The 25,603-nt window shown below is 43.1% G+C and overlaps 1 protein-coding gene across 1 annotated transcript in view; it reads left to right on the top strand.

The window, feature by feature from the left end:
- Window positions 1-25,603, top strand: part of fam172a (family with sequence similarity 172 member A) — a 144,852-nt gene that overhangs the window by 2,943 nt on the left and 116,306 nt on the right. Inside the window, exons 4-6 of the mRNA XM_046387048.1 lie at window positions 2,870-2,970; window positions 13,435-13,500; window positions 14,954-15,145. Of these exons, the coding sequence (XP_046243004.1) occupies window positions 2,870-2,970; window positions 13,435-13,500; window positions 14,954-15,145 (359 nt within the window). The remainder of the gene's footprint in view (window positions 1-2,869; window positions 2,971-13,434; window positions 13,501-14,953; window positions 15,146-25,603) is intronic.

The following is a 25,603-nucleotide window of genomic DNA, read 5'->3' as shown; positions in this document are numbered from 1 at the left end:
GGCGGGTTTTAAGATCATTGTGCAATTGCATTTGTGTTTGACTTATGTCACTCTTTTTTAAGTCATCACTTGTCCCTGCTGTCACCTGCGACATTTTGGGGGTAATTATGTACTGTTGGCGAGTGTGCATGTCTGTGTCAGTTATTACTGACAGGAAGGAGCACAGCTGGACCCAGAACGGTGCGGGTCCAGATAATATTAAAGTCTCTTTAGAATTCATTGGCTTGCTTTAATCAAACCAGGTGGAAAGAAGGAGGTTTGAAAGCGGATGGAGGTGGTGGTGACTCTTTGTATTCCCCTAGTCTCTCTCTCCCTCTCTCTCCCTCCCTCTCTATCTCTATCTCTCTTACCCCCTCTGTTCTCTGTCAGTGTCTCTCCTGGCTGTCTGGCTGGCTGAGTGGGGGACATGTTGTGTACTCTACGGCCCGTCAGTAACCTACTCAGCCTTGCCCTCCGCCTGACGGAGCATTTGCATAACCTCGCTGTGCCTAAAAACAGAGACACGGAGACTCACCCCCAGACCCCCACCCCCATCCGCTGCCGTGCCAACACTCGCCACCCAGCAGCCCCACCCTTAAGTACCAGCTCAGCCTCCCATGGAGGGAGAAACACATTCAGAGACTCTCAATCGCTTCTTCTTCACCCTTCTGTCTCTCCAGCCCTCTTATGTATCTCTCTATTGCTGCCACACACACACACACACACACTCACACACACACACACACACCAATCTTTATGTCTTGTCAATTTCCACTCAGGCCTGTTTTCGAAGGGTAGCATTTCACAGTTGCTCTGGCTTGCAGGCATTTCTATAGCTACACCCGGGCTACCTTTGCCCGAGACAGGTGGAACAAAAATGTTAATTTGACCATGTAATGATGTGAATACAGACGAGCCTGTGTACAATAGTTTGCAGGTATCTTAATCAACTGAAGATGATGGCTTCATCTTGCTAGCCCTCCAGTTTTCCATTACTGGAAATCCAAGGTTATGTACACCTAATTAAGCGGCCAAATTGAGAACAGAATGCTAATTATGACAGAAAAGAGGAGAAAAGTTGAGAAAACGTTATTCCTCTGAGAGGATGCGTTGGGGGAGGCAATGGAGCTGATCACCCCCCTAGCTCACACTCACACACATACACGCACTTCTTCTCTCCTTCTTTCATGCACGCACACACACACACACACACACACACACACACACCCCTTTTCTACAGTAGGATTTCATTATAGCTCCTCTCTTCCTTCTCTTAGGCAGTAGTGTTTAGATCCTCACCCCTCCATGAATGCATAATTGATTTTCTTCAAGGTACTTTTAGTGCACACGGCTTTATCCTAACTTCTCACTCGTCTCATGTGCTATCCTCTCAGGCACAAGTCTGCTTTTTAATGCAACATGATGACAAACTCAGATTCAGGATTACATGTTGTCTAACAACTAACCATGAAAGCAAGTGCCACAATACGCCGTGTATTAGCAATGTAAGATTTATCACGTTGATAGTGGGGTGAAAATTGTGGTAATTTAGAAGGAGATGAAAAAAATGCTTATGCATTCTTTTATCTTGCAAAGATATTTATTTATTTCTTAGAAGGGTTTCCTCACATTGTGCAATAATTGAGAAAGTATGAGAGCCCCCTGGCTGTTTGGGTTAAGTATGTGTACTTTTCAGTGGTTTAGCTTTTACAAATTCGGCAGTCATAAAGGTCAAAATTAAATTTAACACTCTTTAGAGTTTTATTGTGTTGTAGTGTCAACCACAGGATCGATGGGCTCATTGCTAAGGTAAATGTAGAGGTTCCACAGCCACACAAGGGTAATTGTTTATTAAGAAAAAAGTAGCATCATTTCTGAACAGTGTTTTCCGCTCTTATGACTGTTTTCTATCAAATAAAACCTGGATGTCTTAAAAACTCCTCTGCTTCCACCGAATTATAATAAATCACTTAAATGTTGTCCCAAAAAGCTTTTGTTTCTTCTCAGTCAATTTTTGTCTCTTGTAATGGCAACCTAGCTTCCAGCAATTTACAGAAACACACATACTTAAGCTTAGTGACACTTGTATGACCACCACACCTGGTCCTCCTGGCTGGAGCTGCTGGTGTGTGTGTGTGTGTGTGTGTGTGTGTGTGTGTGTGTGTGTGTGTGTAAGCTATGCTGGTTAGCGTGATTGGCTGATACCCAGACAGTATCCTCAAAGGAATTGCAAGGAACAGTTGTCGTCATGGTTAACGCGTGCCAGACCACCTTTCACTCTTCACACACACATGCACGCACACACGTGCACGTGCACATGCACACACACACACACAAACAAAAACGTTGAGAAGCTTTTCCCACACCTCTTTTAGTCTTTACTCTTGGAGATTTCAGGTGGAAAAGGCAGGGACATATCTGCGGCCTGGCCAGAGGAGTGAGGAAGGAGAGGGAGGGAGGGAAGGGAAAGAGGGAATTTCAATGTAAAAGAGGACGGGGAGAGGCTTTTAGACGGATGAAAAGAGTGAGAGAGGGAGAATTTTTGCCATACCAGCTGTCCAGCCCTGGCCTGCCAGACTAGCCAGAAGGCCGTTGGAGTCGCGACTGGACGAATGCTGCTGCATCCACAGGCCTTGAACCTGCCAGATGCGGGTGGCTGAGGGAGGGAGGGTAAGGAAGCCAAGGATCAACAGAGGAGCAGAGAGATAGAAAATAAAAATAAGCAATGAAAAAAGAAAAGAGTTCAAGTTTAGTTTGCTTAACTTTGAGGTACTTTTACGTGTCCAGTCAGAAGTAGTGGTCTGCCCACTTTACTCTCACACACATACACAGATATCCATTATGATTACACATGTGTTTTTCCTTCTTTCATTCTATCTCTCTCCAACAGATGGTCAGCTCAGACATATAAAAACAGGAGAGCCCTTTGTGTTCAATGCCAGAGAGGATCTCCACCGCTGGAACCAGAAGCGCTATGAAGCTCTCGGAGAGGTAACACATAATTCAGGCCAGCCATTTTCAGCTGCCTTTGCCTCAGCTACTGGGTCTATTAGGGTTTTCTGTCCTGGGCAGTTTCTGTGACATGACATTACAAGACACTGCAATGGTCTGTTGATTCTTAGGAGAGCGAACAGACTGGGCACATGGAACCTGAGACATGCTTTGTTGCTTCACATATAGATCTTCTGTTTTGCACACTCCAACAGCAAGAAAGTCCTAAACCAAACCTGAAGCCTCTGAAGCAACATTAAGAAGGTGTAGATATCTTGTGCTGCAAGGTCACTGGTTTAGTTACCCGCCCCAGCAGACTAAATCTTAGTGTGGAAAGTGAAAAAGCAGTGTTTCCCCCTCCCTCATTTCCACCTCTGAGGTGCTTCGACCGAAGCTCTTCACCCCAGCCTCTCCAGTGGAGCTGCCCAGCGGCCAGCACAGCAGAATGTGGCTGTACTAAGAAGCTTCAGGGTGTGAATGTTTGCAACTGTGTGATTGTGATGAGGGCTTTTCTGCAAAGGAGAGGCGTCCTTCCCTAAATAAATAAAGGTTAAAAAAAGAGAAGATTGAACAACCTGCCTCTGATTCCTGTCAGCCAAACGTCTTAAGATGGAGATGCCGAGAAACATTAGAGAACCTATGGCCTTTTTTGTTCTTTGCCACATATGTATGAAGTATATGACGAAAAGCATGGATCCTGAAAGGTACCAACAGCTTTAAAATCCTATCAACACTTATATCCAAACATACATCATCCTAAAGTCCACCTCTGATTCACTCCCACAGTACCACCACATGCAATATGCATTAAGATAATGAGACAAATGTTCTTTTGTAATCTGTTTTCTTTTTTTTTGTTTGCATCCCCTGCTATGCTGCTTTTAATTGTGTGCATTCTTTGAAGTTCAAAGCAAAGTGATAGACCCGTTTGTGGGATTACCTGGGTGTTTTTTATTATTATTTCTAATGCAGGTATACAGTAGCTCCTTTGAGAGCCAGTTTTCTGTGAAGGCTTTTTCCCTCCTATTTTCTTTTGCCTGCTCAGACACTATCTCCCAGCATCTAAAAAGGCTGGAGAAACAAACATTTGGTAGCATGCAAGCAGAGGCCCTGAGAGAACACACAGACATTTAAACTAACTGAACTCAGGCATCCGAGGGGGGCCAAACATTTGGAGGAAACAAATAATCATCAAGCAGGATGTATGCAAATTTGTCCTGTGATTAAAAAATTCAGAGAAGCATCATCTTTTGAGAAGGAAAAAGGGAACCGTGTCAATCGGTGTTGATACGAGCTTGTGTAATGAGAGCAGATACTGTATGAATTGTGCTGCTGGAGATTAACTGGCTTAGAAAAAAGAAACACTACCTGAATAAGCAGTATTATCTGTCTGTTGTTTTTAGGCCACAGATGATTCAAGAAAATGAATATTGTACCTCATACAGTTTTGCAAGTACAAATGCATTGTTTTTTGTTGTGAAGAAATATGCCCCATTATAAATAGACACAACTACTTTGGTTGTAAAAGTGGGTTATATGCTTAGTCAGCCTCTGTATGTGTGAGTTTAAAAGTGTGTGTCACACAGGCGTATCTGCGTTGTTATTTCTGTGTCCGTTCCTTCCCTCAACGACTTTGTTTGCTCCTCTGGTTGTTCCTCTCGTCCCTCTACTTCATTTCAGCATCAGACAGGATGAGAGATTTTGTCGGATGTCATGAATTTAAATGTGGAATACGTTTGTGTGCAGACAGTGGTGGTGGACCCATAGCAGGCTATGGGTCAACACCACAACACAACCCAGTGCCGTCTATCATCCTGCCACCAGGGACGGACTGAGAACTAGCCTAGCAAGTTCAGCCTGAGGGATTTGAGAGCTGGAAGGACGTGGGTGCATTTGTTTGCCCCTGGTGGTCTGAATGGAACCGCATCATCGTTGCCCCCTAATGTTCGCTCCTTCCCTTCTTCTGTCCCTCTGGTGGACTGATGGCTGCTTTGTGCTTCAGTGCATATGCTCTTCCTGCTTGCTCTTTGGTTACCTGTTATTTTTAATAGTTTTCCCCTGCTTATCTCAACCTACAAAACATTCAGGGAGATTATCTCTTGCAGCTAAATGAATGATTGCCTTATGATACCTACAATGCTAACAACACTGGTGAACCATTTTTGGCTCTGCCTGCAACACCAGACCTAAGATAATGCATCCAGACACAGAGCAGCCTTGGCTCCTCAAAGACAAAACACCACTGCCTCAGGACCAGTGCACTGATCCCCACTCGGGAATCAGTCTATTAATTTGTCTCTCAGTTTTTCCTCTGTTCACTCTCCACTGGAGTTTTAACGCACTGAGTGGTACAGGACCACAATATACGTCTGACCTGCTTCTCCATCATGAACCATCCAGACCTCTCAGATCTTCTGGGACAGGTGTGCGTACTTTTCCACAGAGTGGAAACTAAACACGGAGAAGCAATTTTCAGTATTAATGCGCCACATATCAGAAAGTAACTCCAAGGAAACCTGAGATCTGTGCCAACTTTTAAATAAGCACTTAGGCTCTCCTGTTTGCCACTTCATTTGATGAAGTGAAAATACGGACTATTGATTCATTCATGTTAATTCAACTGCCCTAGAACTTTTATTCTACTCTTTATCTGTCATATTAATCTTCTATTTTACTCAGTTTTAATCCTCTTAAATCTATTTATGTGTGTCTTTGGATATTATCTTTTTAAATTCCACTTTGTTTCTTTTGTATTTTGTGTTAATACCTTTACGTATTACATAAAGCACTTTGAATTGTCCTGTTGTTGAAAGGTGCTATACAAATAAATTTACCTTGCTTTTCTTCTGTCCATCTCTACCTCCCTCCATGCTTCCTTTCAGTGCCTTCTTTGGGCTTGTGGTCCTGTATTTTGTGTGGAGGACTCTCTGTGTGTGTGTGTGTGTGTGTTTGGGTTGGGGTTGGGGGGGGGGGTACGCCGATATTGTCACACACATCACAGCACCAGATGTCCAATTTGCACTTCAGCCTCATCTGAATGGAGGGACGGGTAGAAACTGGGAGAGCAAGGATGTTGGTGTGATGGCCTCTAAGCAAAAGAAAGAGCGAGAAAATTTGGGTTGAGCAGTGAGCAATGAATTTTTTTTTACTTCTATATAAAACAAATCCAAAATTTTTCTTTCTGTTATAGTTTTGGTATAATGTGGAGGGATTTTTACAGCCACACTTTTCGAGAAGCTGCAGTGATCCACTGTGTCTGACCTCTGTATAGGCCATATTCCTGTGTGTATATGTTGAAGCCATATTTGTGGCTGGGCACCTGGGCTACAGTTCAGAGAAGAAAACTGTCACCTATTAAGTTAGATCTAATTTGTAGACCTGTCTGTGTTAGTAAAGAAATACGAATCATTAAACAAATAGAAAATTAAACAGATATGAATGGTACAAGGTGAACAAAGCTTTTTTTTCTCCATTACTTTCTGAGTGCTTTCCAAGCACCTGTTGCAACAGCTACTTTCTCACTGCTATTCTGAATTTCTCTCCACTGTGTCACTCTTACCTTTTACTTTATTTAACTGTGAGGTGAAGAGTGGCTTATCTGCTAAAAGTTGAACTGAAAACTAAATGATAAAAAAAATATGTATTACACAAAATACACTGTTTACTGTTGAATCTGGGTACGGTGTACTGAGAACCTTGAGCTCTGGTGTGAGAACCTTTGAATGTCCTCTGGGAACACATTATTATTAACTATCTGAAATAAATCTGTTCAAGGGAAAGCTTTGTTATTTGGTTGATGGAGCTATTTTTCCTTTTTAGCCCGAGTCTGCCTACTCACTGATGCCTTTTTTATGTCTCTCGGTGTAGTCTGAAGACATGGCAATAGCACAAGAAAGGGCATGTATGGCTGTCTGTGTCTGGATAAGTAGGACAAATGAAAAGTCTGTGATTGAAATATCCCTTTATGTTCTGAGTGCACTCTATAAAGAGTTTAAGCACAGACGTAGAGGATCTTATTTCCCGTTATTCCCACTAACCCCAGTTTCAGTAATTGTTGTGTTATACTTTATCGTGTTCTTTTGTATCGTGTTTTGTCACATTCTTCCTAAAACATCACACAAATGACTTAAAAACCCACAGAGTGCTGGCGTAGTGACATTTTGGCTTCGACTGTTAACGTAATGACTTTACTACGGCTGTAATACAGTGCTCGCTGTCTGCGCAGTGTTGCTCAAGTGCAGCAGGGTCACCTCAGCCTGTGTAGGTGTCAGTTGTAGTCTAATTCCTGTGATTCGGTGATGAATCTCTCTGATAGAAGACAAGCATAGGGTCTGGCCCAGATGGAGCTCTATTAAGCTGTTAATAAATGAGGATTCTTCTCTGCTCTGCCTGCATCTGTGGAATGGAAGGCACTCACAAATTTGTAAACACACACGCACACACACACAGTCAGAATATTATAATGAAGTAAAGCTATCCAGATGGCTGCATTAGAAAGCCGTCTCTCCCTCTCTCTCTCGCTCTCGTGCTCTCTCTTTCTTCTTTTCTCTCTGTCTCTTCATCTCTCGCTCTGTTTCTTGCACTCTCTGCTGTCTCTCTGTTATGTTTTTTTTTTTTCTCTCTCTTCCTGTCTCCCTCTGTCTCCACGTTATGGATGCGGGGTGTAGTCACAGCAGTGACCAGCTGGCCAAGGTTTAAGGCCCTGCTGACGTGCCCTGGAGCAAAAACACTGAAGAGAATGGCAAGAATTTTCTTTGGTAATGAGTAATTATTTTATACTACACAAGACTATACTAAATTGAGTTTATGGTAGAAACTTGTGTTTTACCTCAACCATGTGCATAAATTACAATGTCTTCTGCATACATTTGGATGCTGGTCTCAGGACGAAAATATAAGCAGTAAAAGGGGAGGGATTTAATACAGACTGAGAGTCAGAGAGAAACAGAGAGGGTCCTTGATTGGTTGGTTGATGATGGTGTAGTACAGTTAGGCTGCTGTTCATTGAGCTGAAAACATGCTTTCCATGGTCACATTGTTGCATAGCAAATTTTGTCATCTGCCAGTGTGGTGCGATAGTCTTTGCGGACTATGCAGATGCAGGCCCAATAGGATCTATAGAGGGACTTTGCTTGTCAATTGCACACGTGTGAACATGTCTACCTGAGCAGACAGAGTAGCATAAACAGAGCCGTATACCTTGTTCATGCTGCTGTCGTGTCATGCGTTCATGTCACTTTCAGATTATCAAGCCATCTGAAGTTAAAGTGAAGGTATATAGTAAAGGTAGCCCAGCTCTATCAGAAAAGGCCATCAATGTTCCATTAGATGTTGTGTTTGCAGACACGTAATAGACTGTATCGCCCTTTAGAAAATCAGCATTAATCAACATGAATCTACTGAAAAGTCATGATGCAGCCATAAAGTGTTGCGTCAAGTGGGAACCCCGGAGACAGGCCTCCATACTGTACTTCAGGATGCGCCATACCAGTCGTGGGCCATTTTGTTGGGAAGCTAATGGGATCTCTCTAAAGAGGCCAGTAAATGACAGCTGTCTGCCCAGATTCGCTCACTGCCATCACGTCTCCATCCCCAAAACACTTAAACACTGCCGCTGCAGCTTCTGCTGAGAGCACAGAGGAGGAAGCAGATGCAGTCAGACAGAAATGGTTGCAGGTAGTGGGTGAGGTGGATTAGAGTTGATGAAAGAGAAGGGGAATTGGACAGGGGGTGGAGGTTTGGAGGGGGTGGTGGTGGGAGGGTGAGAAAAAAGGCAGGAGGGCTGGTAGTTACAGCGCTGGCATCTGTCGCTACCTCTGGCACCCACGGTGGCATACAGTACTTTACTTTGAATTAGACCTCCAGTGGCTTCTCAGTTAACACCTGAGGAGGTCATTACGATGCCATTAGGAGGAGTAGTGCAAGGAGGGCGGCGAGGAAGCGAGAGAGAGAGGGATATCTACGCTAAGGGTAAACAGTCTGTCTGTCAGTCTGTGTCTGAGAACTTTCTTTTCCCCTGGAGAGCCCTCTCTCCTCTGACAGAAGACTGACAGAGACCTCATGGGAATTACACCAGTCTCTCTCTCTCACTCTCTCTCTCACTTTGTTTCCCACGCGGACTGACAGATCACAAATTCACAACAATAGGCTCTATTTTAATACCACTTTCTGTTGGTACATGAGGCTGACTTAAAATAAACAACCTTTCTGTTGCCTCATGCTCTCTCATTTTCACAGCCTCTCTCTCTCTTTCTGAGTATGCTTTGCTGTTGTTGCCGCTGTTGTTGTGCTGCATTGTTCAGGGGGATTTTCTTCTTTTTTTTCTTCCTTTTTCTTCCTCTCCTCTATTCTCTGGAGAAGAAGCAATGCTTTCCTGGGTGCAGTCAGTGATACGGCATAGGACAGCTCTTTCAGTTTCATTATATAAACAGCTTTGATGCCTCTTCTTGCTCTATGGTTTCTATGGCTAAGTGGCTTTTTGAGGGTCTCTGGACTAGAGAGACAAGAGGTGTGTGTTTGTGTGTCTATACATGAGTTACTTGTGTAAGTGTGTGTACAGTGTGTGTTGCTGTCTTGAGTGCATCTGTGCACACTGAGGTAGTTTTTTTTTCCATATGAAACACTGAAGCTTCATTGATCCCAGTAAGAGCTTCAGATGGATTATTTTAAATTTAAAGAAGTGTATTTTCATTTAAATATTACATATTGATATTGCATACAGAATCTTTATCAATGTTTGATGCTTTTCATTTTGAAATTGATTGTACATTACACTACGACTGGCACTGAATTAGTCTTAAATGATAAACATCAGGGCCACAGTAAGTTCTCTTCCTCCCCTGTAATTACCTCGGTTTGTTTCTTCACTGCTGCCCTTCTTTTCTTTCCGTATTTACTTTACTCTCTGTCCCCTACCTCCTGTTTCTCATCTCCTTGTCTTTTCCACCTTTCTCTCTGTCCTTCTCTTTCTGTCCTGGTTCACTTCCTCCTCATGCTTATTTTGTGCATGTCCGGCAAAGATCATCTCCTTGTCGCCTTAGGTGCGGTCAGATAAACCAGGCATGACTGCTGTAATCAGAGCACACGCATACACACACACACATGCACACACATTAACTGATACGTGTGCTGACATAATGTGGGGGGTCTCTCTCTGTAGTGAGGAATTTAAAAACATATCATCTTGCAGCCACAGTGGTCTTCATTAAGACCTTGGCTTGGAGTGAGATTGAGAGTAATGAAGAGATTTTCATGGGGATGACTTGAGGTTTGCAAGGAGTTGATGTCAGAGCCCACCCACTTAAAGGCCTCATATGAAGGCTACGTACTGTACTGTTTTCTCTCTCCATCATCCCTCTTTCCGTTGCTGCAGCTCCTCTCAGCTGTTCACCGCAGTGGGAGCTGGCACCAACCTTTTGCTCCTGGGGATTACTTCTCCACATCTCCCTTCTTGTCTTCTTTCTTTCCTCCCACTGAGCCCTCCTCTAAGTCCCTTCCTTCCTCTCTGATCCTGCTCTTTTTGCTTCATCGCCACAATGCTTCCTCTACACAAACAAACCACAGACACAGAGGTGACCTCAGCCACAGAAGGTCTATTTCAAACTCTCTCACGGTCGCTCTCACAGCCACATAGAAAGCTCAGTGTGGTTTGAGGATACGTCATCATCCTGCTGTCCTAGCAGGCAACTGAAAGTTTATCCTTTTCTTGCCTTTTTTACCTTCAGTCCAGAGAGACAAAGTAAGCGAGGGTTACAATGCTTACAGAGGTTTCATTAAATGTCACTCATGTTCATTGCTCTGTGCCTTTGTAGGTGAAATTGTGCAATATGGGACTTATCCCCCCCATCACCACCCTTTTTATGATAGGCAGAGAGCATCTAAGCTTACATTGACATTTCCGATAATGTTACACCCATATCTTGTCCGCCTGAATGATATTACGTATTTGTTGCAGATAAGAAGGACCTTGTAAGCATGTTTATGGTCATGAAACCTATTGATCTGAATTGATTTAGGTCGCTTTTATCTCAGTCCTACTCTGTCTCACCCCACCTCCTTTACTTCTCTTTGTGTGTCTTAATATTGTTTGCCAAATCCACTCCTCATGCATCTCCTATCGTCCGATGCTGACAAAGCAGGCACTCAGCGTTGTTTCCTGCAGGCATTTCATTAAAGCACTAATAACACATTGGTAATTAGGTGACAAAGAGGCTTTTCTTGTTGGGCTGATCAGCTGCTGAGACATAGTCCTCAGAGGCCCACACAGAAGGAGGTTGGCTGTGTCTGTGTGCACGTCTCTGTGGATCAGGATATGTTTGTGAGTGTCTGAGTTGTATCCCATTTTTTTCTAAATATATATACATATATAGACAAAAGTATTGGGACCTCCTTATTATTGAATTCAGATGTGGTATGGGGCTGTTTTTCAGAGGTTGGGATTCTCAACTTTGAACTTGATTATGTTTACTGAAAAGGTTATGTGACTACAGTTTTCATAATGCATTAAGGCATACATATGACCACACCCCGTATACAAGCTTGGATGCTAGATTCTTATTTATGATCTACACTGTCAGTGGAAATGCATTCACACAGAGAAACTCTCACATCTTTTCAACCTTTTTTCCCTCTTCTCTTGTTCCCCATCACTCTCTCTCTCCTTATTCTGTATCAGATGGTTCTCGAGCCACCTGAGGCCCTGAACAAATAACGTAGTGCAAATGAAATATCCTGTGAGGCTTATTGATGTCATTAAACACTGGCATACAGAGGCCCGGAATCATTTTAGTCTTCATCAGACTGGCTGACATTTTAGTGAATTAGCTGTTGGAGGTTTGGTGGGTTGCAGTGAGGTGGGGTGGATTTAGCTCCTGTAGCTTTTTTCCCCTTCCTCCACAGGGTCAAATGGTAGAATCGATCATCTCATTGGTCCGTCTGCTACCCTTTGATTGGCTGTCATAAGGCTAATATGTGTCTGGTACATAATGATGTTCTTGCATATTGTTCTTAAAGCAGTAATCAAGTTAGCATTGAGTTTCTTTGAGGCATAAAGAGCATGGCAATATTGTGATTGTCATGAGAATTCACATTTGACTTAAAAGCAAAAGCACTTTCATTTTTTGGGTCTTAAGTTGCATTTGGCCTTTTGTTGTCCTTTCTTTTCTGTGTGAAAATGTCAATTCATGCCATTTAAAAAGTGTTTAGAGTTTATAAGATGTAATTTATGGATATGCGTCATTTCAGTGTCCTAAGATTGACCTTTCAGAACATGCTCTAAAGAAAACGCTTTGTTTTGTGTGTTCCAGAGGTTCTAAAAGCTGAGCAGTTCATGTCCCAGAAGAATCCCATCAGTTCTTTTTCATTTTAGTACATCTGGGTTATATGCTGTGACATACACTGTCGTGTAGCTGTGAGCTTCAGAGACCAAAACAGGGAATGATTTATTTAAACTCTTAAGTCCATCCATGAGTAACACAATTAGAGTATGGATGACTGTATTGGTTGACACTTTCTGTAATAAAACATCTAAAAGCAAAATTCTTATCAGATGGAAGACTCTGGGACTAAATGTTTTCAGTTTGGGGCAATTTATGTCAGTTTAGGGGTCCTTGATGTGAACAAGTGTGGGAACCACTGCACATGTACTTTTGTTTGAAAAGTGAACCAAAGTGAGACTTCAGAGCAGAGCTGCACAGCATGTTACTCTGCTCTCCCTGTGGTCCCTCCGCCATTCGCCCGTCACTGTGTTGTTGTGACATGCACAGGACAGGAAGTCTGTCATTACACGTGTTTGGGAAGCATCATCACAGCAACAACAGCTCCAGAAGTGCTGCCAGCGGTCGCGTGCCCTGTCATCTGTTATCACCTCTCCTCTGTCTTTGTCTCAGAAATGATAATAAAATCAAAATCTGTTCCACAAAGCACTTCTCTCTGTTCTCAGCTTAGCAGGATGTGAGGAGAAGAAAAGAAGGAGAGAAAAAAAATAAGGAAAATGGAAAAGAAAGTTGTTAATGTCACTGAACCATGAAAGTCTTGGCCCGAGGTTGGAATGATTCGGTATACAAGGTTCTTTAGTGCTGTGGCTGCAGGGATAAACATAACTTACATCAGCCCTTCGCTTGTACAGGAGATTTCCTCTCCTGGCACTTACAACCTCGACGCTCTAACTGCACTGTGATTCACAGACACACACCGCACACAGGACTATTCAGACCCTTTCAAGTAGCTCATGGATACACACACACACACCAGAGGGCAAACGAGGGTTTTTGAAGCATTTTTTTTATTCTGTTTGTGAGCATGACAGCGGTTGCTATTACTTGTTCACACATACACACAGAGTTTAGTTGGCTTTTGTTGGATGGGTTTGTATCAACAGCAGTATATAAATATTCATTGCATTAGACTGCATTATCGGTGTAACGTTTGACTGTGTGTCTGTTCTGTGTCTTTTTTTCTTTCCAGATCATCACTCAGTATGTTTATGAGCTGTTGGAGAAAAAGTGCAACATGACTAAAGCAATCCTCCCAGTAAGTACCAGAGTGAAAAGAGGCATTTTCCTCTGATTTATACCCTTGAAGATTAAAAGGGAGTATTAAATATGAAAATTGACGTAAATGCTTGGGCTTCAGAGTGTGATTATGATATTGAGTGTCCCGTTTAAAAAAATAAAGAAAAGGGGATTGTGAGGAGTCAGCTCTCCTCATTCTCTAACAGTCTTTGTCTTTCTATCTCACTCAGTTTCTCTCTTACTCCCTCTCTTTCTTTTACCACCTCCTCTGCACACATCCTTTGTGAGAAAGTGTCTCCTCGACAAATTAACCGTATTGTGACGTGTCATTTCAAAGGCGCAGAGGCGCAGCATGCTGATGCTTAATCTGTTCTGCATTCATTTGCACTGAAGGGGACTTTCTACTCTGCCATCACAGAGTTATTCTTTGCCCGGCTCATCCAGGCTCAGAGCACCGACTTGATCCCTTTTATTTGTTGTTGGAAGCATGTTTGTTTCTTTTTTGTTGCCCCCCCCCTCCCCACCCTTTTACACCTCCGTTCCTGCTCTTTTCCTGTTTATAAAAGTTGTGATCATTTTTCAGGCTGCGTTTATGGGGATGTTAGGCAGCGCTGTTGTTAAGAAGGATAGCAGAGTTAGCTGTAGTGCTAACAGTGTCCATAAATCACCTAGCCAGGGTCTCAGTGCCTTTCATTAGCCCCCGTACACTTTTACTGGTTTATCTGCCTGGCCTATTTATCTCATTATTTCTCTGGAAAATTGCTCTGTTCTGCTTTTCTGCTGCCCACCCGCCTGCGTGTATATGTCGTGTGTGTGTGTAAGCAAGTGTGTGTATCTGTGTGTTAGCGGTGGGTCCGTCCACCTGCGTGGCATTGAACTTGTGACCGCAGATTTTAAGAAGATTAACCGCAGCCAAGTATAGGGAGAGGGAATGAGGGAGCACAGGAGAATAAAGGGTAAGATTTTCTCCCCCACTCGGCTCTCTTTGTCTGCTGGGATTAAGTTCTTGCAGCTGCCACCCATGGCTTTTATGGACAGTGTTTGTCTCCTTAGAGATTCTTCCACGCATACTTGGGAAGGATGCAAAGACGCATGGGATGTGGACGGAGAGCATGCACACACAGAAACACTCACAAACTCACTTAGCCTCTTTTTATCTGTCTCTATTACTTTCTGCTTCAGTTTTAATCACGCAAAGGCTGCTTTCTAATCACGATTACTGATGATTAGTGTTATTTACTTTCCAAGGCCTTTTCTCCTTAAACTCATGCATGTTACGCTAGAAAATGTTAGTCACTATTTGATCGTCTTTTGCAATTTATTTTCAGCAACTTTAATGCCCCCCATGTTGAGCAGTTAAAAAATTCAGTGAACATCAGTTGTAAAGTGTACAAATCTTACTTAACTGCACGACTCCGATAGCCATGTTTGTCAGTGACACATGATAACTTTCTTCTTTCTTGAATGTGCAGGTGGATGCTACAGAAGGTGAACCTACCAGTTTTATCTACCTGAGCCCAGATGCCTTATCCAACCCGTCCAAGCTGCTGGTGCTGATCCAGGGCAGTGGCGTAGTGCGGGCCGGTCAGTGGGCCCGTAGACTCATCATCAATCAGGACCTGGACTCAGGCACTCAGATCCCCTTCATCACCAGAGCCATGGCGGTAGGGGGCACAACAAAAGAAGTTCAAGCTATTCTTGTTATATGCTAAATTGATTTTCTGATCTTTGATCCAAGATGTTCTGTTGTTCTGTTGCGCTAAGAGGGACACGTGGGCTGAGCTGAGGACTCTGCAGGCAAGGTGCTAGAACAGATTTAATATGCAGCCAGCTGTAAATGCAGCAAAATTGCATTTATAATCTCTGTTTTTCTACTTTTTAGAGATTTTTCCTTTGCCAATAGTATAAGCTGTGACACATCTTTGGTATGTAGAGTTTTGTGCATCTCTGAGGGTGTGCTCATATGTGGTTGGTGGTACCACCACTACGACAGTGGTTAGCCCGATGGCGTATCGGTGTGACAAGTGTAACCCGCTAGTTTATTTTGAAGGGCAGGCATGAATATTTGAGGCTGCAGAGGGCATCATGGCACAGTCAGAAGCAGAGTGTCCTGGTATTTTGTTTTCTCGTATTTGACCAGAGGTTTGAATGTGATTGCTGGTAATTTGTTTTTGGTGTGTGCTTTCAAAGCTTTGACTGTGCATGTACTGCATCGACCCAGTTCAGTTTAACTTCATTGTACAATTTGCACAAGTGTGTAGCAGTTGTCCTGAGGTCATATGAGAAATGATATTATGCTGAACAATTTCTGCACTCCACAGCGTCATGCAATCACAGTTGCAAATAATAACAAGCAGACATTCGTTAAGGTGTTTCCTGAGTAATACTAAAACTGTATAGTCCTAAACCCAGAACTGAGACTTATAAAATAACATTAAATGAGGCATATTCCTCAACATGATCATTATTACACAAGAAAACATTTATGCATTTGTGTGATGTGTGCGTGTATTCCTGTGTAGTCCTGGGTGTTCATGGGTGACTGAGCTGAGGGGGCGAAGAGATAATGTAATGTAAAATATAGATTAGTTTTTCTTTTTCTACTGTATGATCACATACAAGTGTATACATCTTTGTGTCAGCAAGCAAAAGGTGGCTCTGCCTGTCTCATAATTTTCATCCTCATCCATGTGTTCATTTATCAGCCTGGCCCTCACTACAGCACCTGTGTAATTTCATTTGTCTGCTGCTCAAACTGACTTAGGGGAGCTCCTGCTCTCCTTCTCCCCCTTGTTCCCTTGTTTCGTTCCTCTGAACGCCATAAAGACTTTCACTGCTGTGTAGAGCCCTTTCCTGCTGTGTACAACAACAGTAGCGTTTTGGGTTGCCTGCATGTGTGTCAGTGTGTCTGTCTGTGTGGGTACAGATGATTTGGCTACCCCGAGACTTTGAATTACAGTTACCCTGCCTGGTATTACAGTTGGAGAAGGTAGACTTGTGCTGCAGGAAGCCAAAGTGACAGCTTCGATATAGAGAACATGGTGTGTGTAGTGCGAGTGTTGCTCATTCATCATAGTAAACAAGAAATCGTGTTCTTACACCCTGACAAATCATCATCCAGGCATTTACCACACACAGGCCTTATACTCTGTGTGTGCACTTGAAAGACAGGCGCACACATTTACACTCAATTCATGCTGTCTGCATCTATTATGGGGCAGGCTTGTGGTTCATTATGTCATACCATGAAATTTGTGTGGATGTTCTTGTGGATTTACAGAAATTACAGCTTACAACTGTTCAGTCTGATGAAACAAGTTTAGTTACTGATTCAGTGAAGCTGCTTTTTGTTGATAAATATACATGTTATACCTTAATTCACATTCATGCAACAAACAAGCAATGAAACACATTTGATCTGTAGCTCACAAATGAGTGACAACTCAGAGTCGTTCAGAGTTTCCCATAAGTGTCAGCTATCAGCCTGATGGCCGGACATGCCTCCTGCTGCATGCAGTTATCCAAGTGGGCAAACTGGGCTCCTGCCAATCAGAGCCCACCAGCCCCCTCATCCCCAGCCCCCAGCTGGCTACTGTTTTCTCCCAGCACTAGTCAGAAAAGCAGTGCATTGTGGTGCTGGCAGGCAAGAGTTTGCTGGTTTTCCTCTCAACCCAACACGTCATCTGATTTCGATGATTAGTTCTCCTTCAAGCAGAGAGGGATGAGCTAATCAATGAAATAACCAGGACAACAATCAAAACTAGTGACACATTGCATACTCATCAGCAGTACCCAGTATAGTTATTCAGCATGGTGCTTTAAGTAGATAATTAGGATTGCAGTATACTCAAAATATATACGTGACTACTCAGCATTAAAACAAGGAAAATTAAAACAGTAAGTCAGCATAAAGTCAGCAATAAACACTAACATATCACTACAGTGTGTCTATAGGCAGTTTTTTTCACTATATTAGATCTGGTATTGACAACTCTGGCACCATGACAATTACTCAATATTTTTAGTTGCAAGTATTATGTGTCAAATGCAGTGCTGGGTCAAATGTTGACATTTTGACTATGCATTTTATTATTTATTGTTTAGTTTAGGCTCCGTGTTCCAAAAATGTTTTGTGGCAAGAATCTATTGCTTCGAGTGCAGCTCATGTGAGGTTACTCATGGGAAATTGATTGAAAATTCAAAGCCTGCAGCAAAGGGTCAAATGGAGTGCGTTTGACAAATATGGGGGGGGCTTGTGGCTCTGCAAAACACATGAGCTAGCACACACATGCACACACACACACACACACACACACACAGATAAAAGTTAATTTGACTCAGTGGTGTGTATGGGTTTGCACATTCTTATGTCAAAGCAGCACACTGAAATTCTTAGCCATGTTCCTTGGAAGTTCGAGTCAGCCTTTCCTCTCTTCCGATGGGAAAAATAGCTGATTGCAATTCAGACCCTTCACACTCTCACAGGGTGAATCTCAGGGCAGGCATTTACACCATTCATACACCATTTACACCCCATCGCCTGTCTCTGATTCCCCTACCCACCATGTTCATGTCAAACAGACATATCACAATATTTGTCATGCTGTTACATGATGATGACACATTAATAAGATGGTAGAATGTATATGTTGAAGTGGAAAATATGCACACACTGACGTGCACACACGATTGCGTGGTACTGGACAGAGGATTTAGTTGTGGCTCGGTGTGTACAGCGACGCAAGGCTCAGGAAAATCTTTGTGTTGTGTGTGCAGCACTCATGCATGTTGTCTTTATGTGCATGTGTGTGTGTGTGTGTGTGTGTGTGTGCACATGTAAGTGGTGCTATTCCCATAGCCTAGAGGTAAAATGACAGGTGAGAGGAGGATGCTCCTGCAACAACCAGAGTGTGGGGGGGAAGAGGTGGAAAAGAGGAATCTGAGATGGAGAGTGTTGGATAGTGCTTGTGTGTGTGTGTGTGTGTGTGTGTGTAGGTGTGTGTGTAGGTGTGTGGGTGGGGTGGGGGGGTACAGAGAGGGAGAAGGGTTATGATTGGTTGGAAGAGGACAGAAGAGGAAAGACGAAGAGGGGTACGAAAAGGATTGAAGCAGGAAGAGAGAAATGAGAGGAGGGTGAGGGAGTGACTGCAAATGGGGTGGGACTGGCAGAGGAGAGACGGGAGTATAGAAAGCGGGAGAGAGTAGGCAGAAGGCAGGCGTCTGACAGCTCCACTACTGGGAGAGGGCCTCTTAATGACAGCTTATTCCTTCATGATTTCAATTCCTGACAGTCGACAGGTCTGCTTGTTGCATCATGGCAGCTGTATCATTACCTTCTGGCCCTGTCACTGCTCTGCATCCTGAGACTGAGATGGTGGAGGGGGAGGGTGAGGTGGGTGCAGTGGGGTTTGGTGGGTATGGGGGATGGGGCAGGGGTAGATTGTGTGGGTACAGTCAGAATAATTGAGGAAGGAGAGAATATTGAAAAGTGGGATCGTTAGTCATAGTAGCTGTTGGAGTTCGGAGTAGGACGTCCAACTTGTGTAAGTTTGTGTCCAAAGTGGGAAAAAAAAACTCACAGAAAGAGGTAACAATCCAAAAATTTTCTTAACCTTTTTTCCTTAACTTCTCCTGAAAGTAGCCCTTACTAGTTTTCTAGGCTGTTAGTTAATTACTGCTATTTGAAAAATTCTCTTCAAAATGTGTGCATGTATACACACAAATATTCTGCACTTCATCAAGAATGACTTAATTTAGAAGTTGCTAATGCAGAACCCTAACCTCGCTTCTCTTCATCTTTGCCTCTCTCTCTCTCTCTCTCTCTCTGTCTCTCTCTCTTTCTCTTTCTCTTTCTATCTCTATCGATAGTGAGTCAGACTCGACACTGGAGACCCACTGGAAAGAAAAAGGGGGTGTGGTGTTTTCAAAAGTGTGTCAAAAGCCCAGGGCTTTGTATCTGCCCAGAATTTCAATGGGAGGCTGAAAGGGGTCAGCGAAGCAGACAAACTCTAACACAGAAATCCTCTTTTAATTTCTGTCATCCTGCCCGCCCTTTTTTTGGGGGGCTGGACGATGTCCTCTTCAACACTCTGGCATCTGCCTGTCTTGTGTCACGGCCCTGTGTGACGTGAGGATATGTCTCTCTCTCCTCGCTCTCTCCATTCAGCATCCTTCCTCCACCTCCTCCTTTCTCATTAGTTCCTCTAATTCCCCCCCGAGCAGTGAGTTAACCTGTGTGTGTGTGTGTGTACGTGTGCATGTATCTAAGTGATAACATTGTACATGCAATGTCTGTACAGCCTATCTTGGGGCATCAAGTGGCTACAGAGGCCAGACAGGTATCATTCTGGCAGCCGGCAAGGTTTAGCCAGAGGACAGTTGTGTGTGTGTGTGTGTGTGTGTGTCTAAGGGTCAAAAGAGGAGCTGCCTTGCCATGGCCTTGTAATAGCACCCCTGCAAGCAATGGACACACACTCACACACAGGTATACACACACCTCCAGGTGGGAAGGTCCCAGCACATCCCGCAGCTCAGATCAATGCACTTGACACCTTCAAAGGCGGGTGTGGGGCCTGGACTTGCTCTGGGGTTAAACCTCTTTTAAATAGCATCCCGCGGGAAGGCAGCTGTCAATAACCCACCATAATTACCGGGGCCAGGCCCGCCAAGGGCTCGGCTGCACAGGCCAAATTAAAAATTGATCAGAGGGAGAGAAAACATTATTTTGTGGTGGTATTCCCTGTCCTAACAGCACTGCTGCTACCGTATGCGGAATCTCATCAATTGAGGTCCAAGCTAGATATCTAGAGACCTATTTATCTATCTATCTGCCCCCCTGCCCCCTCCTTCGTCCAGATGGACAATGGAGTGCTGTCCCAGTTGTGAAAAAAAATTTGCATATTAAGTGTCTTTCAGAGTGCACGTCTGTGTGTACGTCTCTGTGTGTGTGTGTGTGTGTGTGTGTGTGCATACTGTATGAGCATCAGCTGATTGTTATTTGCTCCAGGTAATCATACATCATCCCCTATCTGTGTTGTGTGTGTGTGTGTGTGTGTGTGTGTGTGTGTGTGTATACATGCGTACACTGCACACCTTGTAGCAGAGTATTGATTGTGGTCTCATTGAGTTTCTCTTGGCAGGGAGCCTTTATTTGTCAGTCAGCGAACGATATGAAGAAGATATGTTCATCCTCAGGCTTCCTCTAGGAAAACACACGGGCTATTGTTTCACAAGACACTGATAAATGAGAACGACAGTTTCCAATGGAGGTGAAGTATTTTCCAAACACACAAAGGTTGTAGCATGCTTTTTTTTGTTTTTTTTACCACTTTTTCTGAACGTCAGTGCACCAGGACATGTTTTCCGTGTTCCGTATTAAACCTTATTTAAAATGGATTTTCTTTTGGGAGGTCCTGTCATTAGCGTAATTACTAGTGGCATCTGTAATTTTCATCCAGTGCAAATCTGCCAGATACATAATTTACACGTATGTAAGCGGGAGTGTGCATTATGACATTTCACATTTGAGCTCAGAGCAGAGATTCAAAGGAAAACACATCTCAAGTTTTGTGGCGTAAATAAGTGTTGATTGGTCTCTATAAACATAGCAAGTGTTAATTTCAACACTTTCAGAGTTAAAGTAAATTTAGTCTGGCAATTTTGCTGTGCAGATACTGTTTACCTTGTACAAAGTACCTCAGGATTTACACACACACACACAGCAAATGTAATAGCATTAGAGGATTCCTCCACTGAAAGTAATCCAATTTGAACAGTATGACTTTAAAGATGGTTCTTTAGATCAGTTGTTCCCAAAGTTCCTGCTGTGGAACCCCAGGGTGCCACAAAAACTGGCCAGAGATGTGGCAAGATTTGATTTATGACAATTTATCGCACATTTGTTACAGCAAACAGACCTAAAATAAATGCTGATAATAGATATTTACTACGACATGGTTTGTGTTTCACTGGGGTGCTATTGTTTAAAAAACGCTTGGGAACTATTGCAGTGGATTCAAACACTGAACGTGGTGAGGACAGATGTAACAGTTTAAGAAGTTTAAGGATTTTATTTACGGTCTTCGGGGAAAAAAATCTTTGGCTTTGTGGATGTACAGTGTGTGCACATGCGTTCAGATGTGTTATATACATACAGAAGCTGATGTTGTTCGGTGCTTCGGTTTTCGGGCTGCTCATGCCACCAAGTTGCTTGGGGGATGAGAGGATGGAAGAAACGAGAGGATGAAAAACAAAAGATGAGAGAGGAAGACTTTGATCTAATTGTGAGACATTATCTGGGAGTGTGCATGTTTTAGCCCACGTGTGATAATTGACTTTATTTTTTTTTTCTTGAAATTAACAAATTCTATTATCAAAAAGGCTTTGTCTCTGTGTGTGAGTGTGTGTGTGTGTGTGTGTGTGTGTGTGTGAGTGAGGTGGGTAGTAGGTCATTTGCTGCTGCAGGCTGTGTATGTGTGTCCCAATGGGAAGGTCTTGTTTAGTCTCTCTTCCAGAGGGCCCCAGGCAGTGTGTGGTGGATACCTCTTCACTCTCTCACTGGGAACACTCCTCTATGGCCAACGCACACATACCCACGCACACACACACACACACACACACACACACACACAGGCACGCAGAGGCACACACAGACACACATGCACAGAAAAATCTTCCAAAATCAACCTGTTCAAGCATGTTCACTATCTGACAGCTGAAACGTAACGGCTTTTACTTCTTTTTGGATACAGGTGGGTGTATGTGTTGTATGAGTTTGAGTCAGTTAATAATATATGCACACACACACACACACACACACACACACACACACACACACACACACACATGCAAAGGCTCTTTCATCCCCTTGTAAATTTTACATGTATCCTCCATCGCAGCAGGTTTGTAGAGGTTAAAAGTGCTTAGCTGTGGACATTCCAGGAGGAAATTGAGTTTTGTGAGGAGCTAGTGGTGTGCAGATAAGTGACCTACTGTGAATTTACACTACACTACACACACACACACAAACACAAATCAGCCACTGAGCATCTCTTAGGGTCAAAGTTGAAAACTGCTGTAAGCTCTTCGGTACCAGTGTCATGCTCCTGGACTGTGTGTGCCACACTTTGATCGATGAGCGGAAACTCAGTGCTTAAATAGGGGTTACCAGGGTCCTGGGGGGTACGCTGGGGTCAGAAGCAAACAACAACAAATCTTTCTGTTAATAGTTTTAGTGCCGACTCTGTGGTTGGAAATGAAAATAGATGCTGAAGGCCCACTTTAGTTTTCCTGTAGACATGTGGAAACCAGTTTTTCAGAGTTTTCTGGTGACAACATGGAGCTATAGAGGCATCTAAACCAGCTTTTCAATCATTCAGCCCACTGGATTATTTGTCATATACAAATGATTGGTAATTTTGGCCATACATTTATTTGAGGCTGCGGTTTTGTCTGTTTTGTCTAACCGTATGTGTTAGTGTCTTGTAGCTGTCTGCTTTTGTCATTTGGCTTTCTCTGTATGTGACCAGACATTGAAGATGGAATCTTTATTTGAAGGCTTATCTGTCTGTTGCGACTGATATTGCCCTGCATTCTCTGTGGATGTGAAATGTACATTGCGGTACATCAGATCATGGCAGTAATGGCGGCGTCACAACATTTCAAGATATGTGTGCTTTTGTGTCTGTGCAGAAGAAAGAGAGACAGACAATGAGGAGAGATGGCATCGGTGATCGGATTTGTCTGCAGCTGTTTTGTTTTCTGCAGCTCACTGGGTCAGTGTGTGCCAATGTTACAAGAGGCATCAACATGCATCTGGGGTTGAACTTGTGCACAAATAAATGCATGAAATGCGTGTGCGATGACATGAAAATGTGATTAATTTCCAGTCCATTCAAAGGAGCTCCTTAAGCAGAGATTTAAAAAAAGAGACAATGCACACACGCACACACGGAAGAAGAGGCATCAGACTTCTCTGTTTGTAGTTTAATTTTTAAAAATACGTTGTCAGGTTAATTGAGGATGAGGAACAAGCCTGATGAAGCCTTAACTCATTTTCAGTATAAATATTATGAAAGGAAGTTGATCCGTATCTTGGGAAAGGAAAGGGAGGACAAATTTCTGAGTCAGTACTAAAGAGGCACGTCAAAGCCACGGTGAACATAATCCAGCTAACCGAAATGTAAATCTTACACTGCAGTTCCTCTATTATGTAAATATTTAAATAAGATTCACAACACTCTAATATGTAGTTAAAAGCAGATGGAAGAACATTTTAAGTGTTCATTAATGTAAAATATTTGTCAACAAATACAGCTTGTACTATGAAGACATATTTTCACTTCATAGTGGCTGTGTTTTATTTCTGCTTACACACCAGACTCATGCTAATGTCATGTGTGAGACTCTCCTCTCTGCTGCAGTGTTTCTTTTTACATTTCTGCTTCATTAATGCTACAAAATACTGAGATCAGCACCTGAGCTTTTTCATGGCACAACAACTATGCAACACATGTTTAGATCCCTTCTAGCTTATCCATTACTTTGTAACTTGTCACCAGTTCCTTCAGAGTCAACACCAACCAACCTGTGTGTTTCCTGTGGTATTATGGTGTTCGTGATAGGTGTTATTATCCCACTGTATGCTGACAGCCTATCCCTTAACCCTCTTAGGAGCACACTATGCCACGCTTGGCTGACTTGTTTGCGCTGATGTCAAGTTTTAGCGGTTAGCAGGCGGTTACCATATGCCACTGTGCTGCTGTCGCCCCCGATGTCAGTCAAACGAATGTCAACCTGAGCTCAGAACACGGCGCACACACGGAAGCGTGGTGACAGTGACACGCGTACACCCATACTGTACGCGCAAATGAATTTGGCATAGAGCAACACTATGTATGAAAACAAAAGAGAATCTTGAGAGGGATGAGATGACAGTGTAGCCTGTCTCCAGGAAGGCTCCGACATGCTGCTCTTCATCAGCTGACTGAAGGATGCAGCAGCATCTGCAGTGGTAGTTAGAGAAGTCTCGTCTGTAAGACATGCACCTAAACCTGCCCTTAAATAAGCAGGAAATTGTGTTTGACCAACAGATAACTTGTCTCAGTTCATTGATTTAAACGGTTCTCTTTGTCAAGACTCTGATAACTGGGTTTTTCATCTAAAGCTGAAACGTCTTTAATTCTTTTCCCCTAACAGAACTTAATCATTCTAACATTAAGCAAATGTGATTTCTACCCTTAACAGAGCTACAATGAATGATTATTTTCATTATTGACCATTTTCTTTATTAATTGATCATCAAGGAAACTGCTAAGTAAACACTGGAGAAGACAAAATCTGAGAATTTAGGCATGTTTTCTTAAAAAAGGGCTCAAAATGGTCACTCCATTATCAAAATATTTGATAATTAATTTCAAAAAAGGAAGTTGAAGTGAGTATTGTCTGTCAGGAGCAGTTGTCAGTAATTGTTTCTTTGGTGTTGGCATCAAAATAGGAGAACACACATAAACACAGCAACACTTCCAGAAGCCACACGGGTAGGTGGACATTGCTGCTAATGCAAGCATGTGCAGACACAAGCACATCAAATGTAGATGTACATTTGCAGCCACATGCATACAAAAGCACACACACCTACTGCACTCATACAGTCATATTGGCCAGTATATAAAAGCTTGTTTATCATTCTCTGAAATGTTTTCATAGAGAAAATGATGTGTGCATGCGTTTGTGTGTGTGTGTGTGTGTGTGTGTGTGTGTGTGTGTGTGTGTGTGACTGCTCTTCACTTACCTGTTGAAGGTTTACCCCTTTGTTCCTCTCCTCTGTATCCATTTTAAGATGTTGGTGACTGTTTTCTCACGTTAAGTGCTGCTGTGTTTTGTTCACAGAGGCAATGTGGCCCTGCAGCTCTCTGTTCTTTTTGACCTTGTTAAAATTTGCCCATCCCTCTCCCTCTTGAGTTTTACTTCTTCTCTCCAATTCTGCCTCCCTTTCTTGGGTTCTTTTTTGCTGTTAATCTCTCGGGCTGCCTCTGTGGCTGTTTTGTCCAAAGTGGGGTGCAGGTGCCTTTGGAGTCATCGTCTTCTTGGCCTTTGACAGATCAGGGCGGCATGGGCTGTTT

The sequence above is a fragment of the Scatophagus argus genome, chromosome 4 (genome assembly GCF_020382885.2).
Source record: "Scatophagus argus isolate fScaArg1 chromosome 4, fScaArg1.pri, whole genome shotgun sequence".
Lineage (NCBI taxonomy): Eukaryota > Metazoa > Chordata > Actinopteri > Scatophagidae > Scatophagus > Scatophagus argus.
The sequence above is the reverse complement of the archived record's forward strand: the minus strand, read 5'-3'. Positions and strand labels throughout refer to the sequence as shown.